Source organism: Candoia aspera, chromosome 6, assembly GCF_035149785.1.
Source record: "Candoia aspera isolate rCanAsp1 chromosome 6, rCanAsp1.hap2, whole genome shotgun sequence".
NCBI classification, from domain to species: Eukaryota; Metazoa; Chordata; class Lepidosauria; order Squamata; family Boidae; genus Candoia; species Candoia aspera.
This window is the reverse complement of record NC_086158.1, coordinates 1,670,951-1,679,065: the sequence shown is the minus strand read 5'-3', so window position 1 is coordinate 1,679,065 and position 8,115 is coordinate 1,670,951. Positions and strand designations below refer to the sequence as shown.

The 8,115-nt window shown below is 48.7% G+C and overlaps 1 protein-coding gene across 1 annotated transcript in view; it reads right to left on the bottom strand.

Moving 5' to 3' along the window:
• Positions 1-2,405: 2,405 nt before the first annotated feature.
• The window catches only part of CLDN1 (claudin 1), a 28,933-nt gene continuing 23,223 nt past the window's right edge, over positions 2,406-8,115 (bottom strand). The window contains exons 2-4 of the mRNA XM_063306236.1: positions 7,907-8,071; positions 6,968-7,052; positions 2,406-4,524 (exon numbers count right to left, since the gene is read on the bottom strand). Of these exons, the coding sequence (XP_063162306.1) occupies positions 4,362-4,524; positions 6,968-7,052; positions 7,907-8,071 (413 nt within the window). The 3' untranslated portion in view covers positions 2,406-4,361. The remainder of the gene's footprint in view (positions 4,525-6,967; positions 7,053-7,906; positions 8,072-8,115) is intronic.

The window sequence follows — 8,115 nt, the reverse complement described above, 5'->3', positions numbered from 1 at the left end:
GCACAGTACTTTGAACTAAGAACTCATCAGACAGACTGGCTTTGCACAAGACACTGCCCCTAAACAAACAGCGACAAGCACGACAACAGCAAACTAAGGTTAACCATACAACCTCCAGGAACTCAGCTGATTTGGTTGTTTGCTTATTCACTTATTTATTTTAGAGGCCACCTGACTCCAGATGACTGGGTGGTTTACTTCAAAAGCAAGAACGATAAAAATTTTGAAACAGATCGTAGAGATTCAAAAGAGAACTGAAACTGAACAAAATGGGGGGGGGGGGAAGCCCACAACTGCATTGTCGTTGTGTGAACACAGTTCTGGACTAGAGGGACATGCGGTCTGATTCTGGATTTTAATTTATTTATTCATTCACAGTGTTTGGGGGCTGTCCCAATCATGGAATCCAAACAGCTCTGGACAATTAAAAAAAAAACATTGAACTCATAAAGACATAAAAAAGGTGCTCTGATTTAAATGTACAACAAAATATAACCAGAGCCTTTGCTACCCGAATCCCCCTACCAATGTCTGGATGGAAAAGGAGAATCTTTGCTTAAACGTGGCAAGTGGGGAACCACCTTCAAGCCTGGGAGGGGAATGCCCTCAGAGCAGGGCAGCCATGCGCAAATTTTTGGCCACGTCATCTCAAGCCCTTAGCAGCCCTTTACAAGCAAAATGCAAGATCCTCACTGAGTCTTCTTTAACCAGATTTATTGAAAGGGGACAACGGATTAGGTTACAGAAATCTTTGTAAGTGGATATATTTATTTTGTGAACTGCCCAGAATTTTGGTGTTTGGGTGGTGTACAGATTGACCATCTACATCACCACACACACAGAATGAATAAACAATAAAAATAATACTATTGTACCCCCTATTTATCTCAAAATTGGTTGGGGAAAAACGTCTTGAATCTTTTGCTGATCACTCGCTGATGCACTGCGGAGATGGCTCTCCCTTTTCCGGATCAAGGGCAAATATACAGATGGCGCTTCTTTGTCAAAGTTTGGAAACCATCATCCTTTCCCCCAGGTTCTGAGAAGCCCATCACATTCCTGCAAATAAAGGACGGTTTTTCTGAATGTCTCCAGAAGAAGCAAATTCTTCAAGGCAGGATGGCTGTAACTCAGTGAAAGAAAACCTCTCCAAATAGTTGATCTGGAATGTCTTCCCCAGGGGGTTCACAGAAACAGGAGAAGCTGCGGGGTGGTGGGAGGGCTGCAAAATGCTGGAAGAGGGATTTAGAATCACAGAACTTTAGAACTGTGGAGGTGGAAGGGACGCCAAGGGTCATCCAGCCCTACTCCTGGCAATGTTCAGGAAACCCATGAAACCCTCTGTGAGACTTGGCTTTCCAGCCTCTTCTTCAGAGCCTCAGAGATGGAGAACCTACCACATTTGTAGGTCAACTGCAGGACAGATCTCACCCTCAAGAAGTTTTTCCATATGGTGTAATGCAAGAGCATTCACTTGGCCAAGCCCATTAAGAACACTGAAGAAGAACACTGAAGGGTGTTTGCCACCTTGCTGTGCAATGCATAATGTACACCCAGCAAGTCCTAGGCGATGGCATTCGGCCACCCTGTGTACCTTTGCAGACGCCTGTAGAGAAGACCACACCCTACCCCGGGGAAGTTCTCTGCAATCCTCTTCTCCTCTGTGAGACATTTCAAAGCATACAGTCTTTCATCACACTGAGCAAGAGCGGGTAGGGAAAAAAGGTGCTGGAGAGTTTTACTGCCTCCTTTAAGCCACGTACATCTTGGCCTTAATTGCAGGATGCTCCTGTTGGGATGAGTGGCTGGGATTGGAATGTGGTGGAGCCCTGCTTCACTTGGAAACTGGTTGGACTGGGCTGGCTGCATTTTCCCTAATCTGTTCATCTTCTTTGGAAGAATGGTTTTGGGAACACTGTCTGAAGGAATGCTTTGCCTTGTTGTGCAAGTTGCAAGTGGGAGGCTTGGTTGTGGGCCCATGATTAACTGCATCGTGGTTTCCTGAGTGAATGCATTAACCCTAACCCCCTAAACCAGAGTTTGTCAACCTTGGCAACTTTAAGATGTGTGGACTTCAACTCCCAGAATTCCCCAGCCAGCCATGCTGGCTGGGGAATTCTGGGAGTTGAAGTCCACACATCTTAAAGTTGATGAGATTGAGAAACACAGCCCTAAACCATCATCTAACACACAGCCTGAGTTCACACAACACACTAAGCCTTTAAAAAATAGAAAGTTTTCTGCAGAACTTGAATTCCTATGTCATTCAGTCCAATCTCATTGCTGTTAAAAGAGTAATTTTCCGCCACTGCTCTCAGTTTTTAAAAGTGCCTCTTCAGGCAGAAGTATCAAAATAAGCAACAACTCTGAGATGCATTTACTTAAAAAAGAAAAGGTACATTTATTGAAAACAGTTAATACTTCATACAATTTTTCTCACAGAATTGTGTCCCCATCCCACCCCAGGGAAGTTTAGCCAATGGGCACAGATGCCCCTGTGTTAAACTGAACGAAGTGGAAAAATGGTTCACCCACAAGGGAGGCATTTCAGCCAAGAGAGAAGCCAGGTGGATCCTGTGCAGGTTTGCTCTGCGGTGCCCTAAGACTGGTGAGGCCTACTCCTGAGTAAGTGTTTGTAGCTTTGCAGACTTAATCAATCACAACCACAAGTGAGGTTCAGGGCAGAGTGAAAAATTGGGGCCCGCCTCAGAGTGGGTGGGGGGTGTCCACCTGGCAGCAAGTTTTTCACAGCCCATTTCTGTGGCAAAAGAGGTAGAAATATTCCTGTTTACTGCAGGGGGACCTTGTGATAGGGAAAACGGGCTTTCTTCCTTCCACTTCGACCCCTGGAGATTTTTCAAAGGTTTTTTCCCTCTGTCTTTTCCCCCGTTGGCTTGCGCTCCAGATGTTTTGCACTGGGAGGCTGCAATCCAACACTTCTGGATGCCCTAGAGCTGGGGAGGCTCATGTCCGTTTCAGGCTTTGAGAGCAGGGTAACGAAATGGCCTGGGTGCTTTGAGTCTGTGGTGGTGGTGGTGGTGGGAGTAACCTCTGTGTCTCTCTCTGTGTTATGCAGTAGATCTCTTCCCACCAGCTGCAGGGAAGAAGCAGTTAATGGATCTGTAGACCAGCTGGCCAGATTTCCCCACCCTATTTGGTTCTCCAGTCATGCTGTACTTGCACAGATTTGGGGCTGGGGCTACAGCAGCTGGTCAAATTGTGGGGGGGGGGGCGCTAGGAAATCAAGGGTGCCACTGGCCATGCTTCCTGAGCTTCCTTCCAATTGCCCCCCCACCAAGCTATTCCCACCCTAATCAACATGTTTGGCCTCCTGATGGCCCTCAAGGCTAGGGGATGGGCCACAGTCACTTGCACATGATGCAGGCACAATTGTGGCAAACTGCTGGTGAACAGACCAAGCTGCTTTTGCACATGGAATGGGATGTGTGTGCTTGGGCATGTAAGAGCACATCTGTGCATGCACACTGCTTCTTAGTGAAGTGTCCCGAGCACTCCTACCCCAAACTACATTTTGCACTGATTCTCTCTTTTCCTCCTTAACCAAGTGGCTGTGAAAAAGAACAAAAAGTAGAGGAAGTGGTGGGGGAAACACAGGCACGGGGCAATTGAAAAAGGCAATGGGGAATCTCTGGGGCCCCTGCAAAGTTCAGTATAGAAGCCCAACCAGAAACACCTTTGCCCTCTCTTGGCCTTCGGAGCCAAAGCGTCCTGGCAACCTGAACCTTGAGGGGTTGCGCTTCGCTCTGCGTTTAACAACTTTGCACACTCCCACCCACGCTGCTGGGGGTCATGCTGCTGGAATCCCTGTGCTCTGCTCCTCACAGTGGTCTGCATTTGGAGTCTATGGGGAGGGAGGGAAGCTCAGCACATCCACGCATGGGACAGGGCTCTCCAAGCAGCCCTTTCTCCAGGACATTGGAACCTCTCGTCCTTGGACACACGGGGGTCTTCTGATGCCTGCAGAGAAATCTATCAAAAGGGTGCAAAGAGAGTGGAGCAGGTATTAAGGGACTGGAGAAGGGGAGACAACGGGGCCAAATGGGGATGGCTGCCTCGCCTTTCCTCCCCACCGAGGGAGGTGGGTCTTCCCAATGTCTGTGTGCTTGATTTCAGGGTGAATCCCCTCCTTGGCTTTCCTATCAGGCAGGAGAGCGGGACCCGCAGCCTGGCCAGGAACAGAAATGGATACGGGGCTACAAACAGGCACAGTTCACTGAGGGGAGGGTGGGCAAGGGCGGCATGCCAAAGCAGGATCGCTCTGCCCAGCACAGGACAGGAGTAAAGCAGTGTCCCCGGGGGTCATCCGATGCCGGCGTCTCGCGTCTTCCTCCCCCGCCACATTATACATAATCCTTCCCGGCAGAGGGGACGGGCTTGGGGTACGGCCGAGTTGGTGGGTAGGAGGTCTCTCGCCGGGGGCACGAGCAGAAGAGAAAGGCGCTGCCCAAGATGGTCAGGGAGGAGGCTGCCCAGCCGATGAAGAGTGCCTGGCCGAATTCAAACCTGGGGGAAAGGAGACCACAAAGGATGAATCGCAGCCACTGTTCACGGCAATCATTCAGCCGAAGAGCCAAGCATGAATTATTCTGGACAACCGGCTGTTTAAGCGGACGCTATTCGATTGCTTGAAGAAAGCCAAATGACATTGAATGGGGGCGGGAGATTTCATCTCCTCCTCCAGTGAAGGATCATCCCTTTTTTCTAGATTTCTAGTAGGATTAATCTGACCTAGCTTGACTGATGGCCCACTTACCTTGAAGATTTAATTTAAAGCTTGGAGCAGCTTCCCTCCCCCAGTGCTTAGATCTTTCCTCCTGGAATAACCCTTTAAATTCCCTTGTGATTCTGGCTGGCCTTGGGATCTGCCATTTCCCCCTCGAGTGTCCTTTTACTGCTTCCCAGATTCCACACAGCCACATAACCCACAGGTTTCAGCCTGCGCCTGTTGGTTTGCTTCCTTGAAGTTGCAGGGATTGAACTGGGAGGCCAAACGAGATCCTGAAGCAAGTGTGCAATTACATAAAGATTCCTGTTGGCACTATGCTTTATCAGTGCACACATATGCTCTGGTGCACATTGCGAAGCTGTAAAAGGGTGGTGCAGGGGCGGGACCCCGACAATGCACCAGATTGCTTGTTTGCCTACTCGAAAATTAATTTTAGAATTTGTCTAGCAAATGGCAGCAGCACAGATTGGAGCAGGAGGATGAGTAGAAAACACCGACTTTTTGCCAGTTTCACTCAGGAAACCCTCTTGGGGAATTGTTCTCCAAAGATAGATAGATAGATAGATAGATAGATAGATAGATAGATAGATAGATAGATAGATAGATAGATAGATAGATAGATAGATAGATGATAGATTATAAAGATAGATAGAAAGATAGATGAGAGAGAGATGGAGAAAATATGGAGACCTCTCAGTTCCCATAGGATAACACCAACCAGAAACTGCAGTGCACTACAGGTAGTCCTCGACTTACGACCATTCATTTAGCAACTGTTCGAAGTTAGACAGTGCTGAAAAAAGTGACCTACAACCGATCCTTGCACTTAATGACCGTCACAGCATCCCTGCGGTCAGAATTCAGGTGCTCGGCAACCGGTATGTATTTACGACAGTTGCAGCATCCCGGGGTCACATGATCGCCATTTGCCACCTTCCCAGCTGGCTTCCGACAAGCAAACCCAATGGGGGAAGCTGGATTTGCTTAACCACCACATGATGCACTTAATGATCACAGTGATTTGCTTAACAACCTGGGCAAAAAAGGTTGTAAAATCTGGTGTGACTGCCTCGCTTAGCGATGGAACTTCCAGTCCCAATTGTGGTCATAAGTCGAGGACTATCTGTATCCAGGCAGAAATATCAGCAACGATAAAATCCTAGAGTCTCCCTGCTTGAACCAGCTCTGCGGCGCAGTGGCCCATTGACCTCATTTGTTCACGTTCATTTAACCCATGGTTTATGAACAAGCCAGGCTGGCTTCAACTGTGGTTTGTAAAGCCCAGTGCCTTGGTTCTCTGGGTCACATTACGGAGCTACTGAAAATTTTGCACTCCTCTGCAAGTGGGTTAGCAAATGAGCCAGTGTGTGAGGACGCCTCAGCCAGCAGGCGTCAGTTGCTCAAGGACCTTCTGAGGGATGCCAGGAGGGGCCCCGAGTTAGTGTGATAGCAACGGTGTGCAAGATGTATCAAAACACAAAGGTTTTTACCTTGAAACACAAGGTGTTACCTTTAGAGCCAGACATACTTGTCTTTTCCTTGCCAGGCATCTTCTGGGCTCCAAACAGCCCTGTTTTGAGTCCCTCCCCCCGAAAACACAGTCTCCAAATGTTTCAACTGAAACTTCCTCAGGGGAGTCTTTTTTCACAGGGCCTTCATCCTGCTGCCTCCCACGGAAGACCAGGAGGAGGTGGCCCCCTGTTGCAGATGTGGGACTGAACCACCCACTGGAACTGCCTGGTCCTTTTTAAAAAATAATTCTTATTAAATTTTTATTGCCTGGTCCTGAATGGGGAAAGGCTGGGCACATGTCCAGAGGCAGAGCCTTGGCGCCGAGGGATTAACTAAGAGTGTTACCAAGGTCGAAAGGAGTTAGCGTTTCCTACACAAGGGGCAGGTTGCCGAGTCATAGCCCCCTTTCGGTGGACTAGAAATGAGGCTCGCTGCCAACCTACCGAGGGGCACCGCTTAGAGGTCAGGGATCTGCCTTCCTGGCTCCATCCTCCGTATCTCCACCCCTTCACATCTCTCGGACAGGCTAGAAAGCTTCCAGTTCTACCTGACACCCTGGAGACGGGTGAGTGCCCGTCAGAAGGGATCTCGTGCCACCAGAGAGATCAGCAGAGTGTCAACAGTGGCTCCAAATTCTGGAGGCAGATGGGAGATCTCTCTCCCCCATGCCATCAGTCTAGCCCTGAGATTCATTAAGGCATGACTTACCTGGTGTTGACAGGTGTGTACGGGTTGAAAAAGTCCTGGGCGACGCCATTTCCATACCAGGAGGTAGCCACCAAGGCAGCAAAGCCTATGGGAATGAAGGAGAGACTGGGAGTCAAGACAGAAAACTTCCAGGGAGGAAGGATTATGAATATAGTCAACGATTTTCATAGCTGAGAGCGGCTGCTTTCAACTAAAACACCAGCCCACGCCAGGTTTCCTCAAGACAGTGCCTTCCAGATGTGTTGGACATGATGTGGGAACTGAACTCCAACACATCTAAAATAACAAAATTGTAGTCTGGGAGGGACCAGAGGGATCATTTCAGGTAGTGTTTTTCAAACTTGGCAACTTCTCTCTGGATTTCAGCTCCCAAAATTCTGGGAGCTGAATCCAGACATCTTAAAGTCGCCAAGGTTGAGGAACGCTGACTTAAACCATCATGAGAGGTGGCTGTCCATCGCCTCCAGAGATGGAGAAATCAAACCTCCATAGCCATTGCTCCATTGTTGTATAGATCTGGAGGATCCCAGTGTGGGGAAGGCTGACTTACATCTTGTATTGCAAAACAGGTCTTCCCATGTGTGTGCTTGTACCTTGGTCAGACCATCAATTTACATCCAGCTTATCTTCTCTCTTGGATTTCAGATGATATGCTTGGGATTCCCAGATCATCTCCAGTTCAGCCATGGTCTACACATGGGCCTTAATTTCAGCAAGGCTGACCTCAGACTTGGAACCTTCTCCCCAGCCAGACCCTACAGATGCTTGCTTTTCCATTTCGTATCACACTCTTTCCCAGGAATCCGACTGTTGGCACACACTCCTCCCATCTCTGGTGGCTTCCTTACTGAAGTCTATTTGTAAGACCACCAGATAACACACAGGCCAGGGTGAAGCCTGGACCCTGCCATTGATCTAAAGAAGAAACACATTCTTCACCTGAGATAAGGAAGATGACACCTCCAAGGATGGCCATCCTTGTCTTCTTCACCTCATCCTGTTCCAAGCACTTCATGCATTTCATACCGATCATAGTGACAAAAGATCCAATGAGGCCCAAGAGGATGCTGACCACCATCAAGGCTCGGGTTGCTTGCAAACTGCCTGAAAAAGAGAGGAAGACCCTGGTTTTACACCCACATGGACTG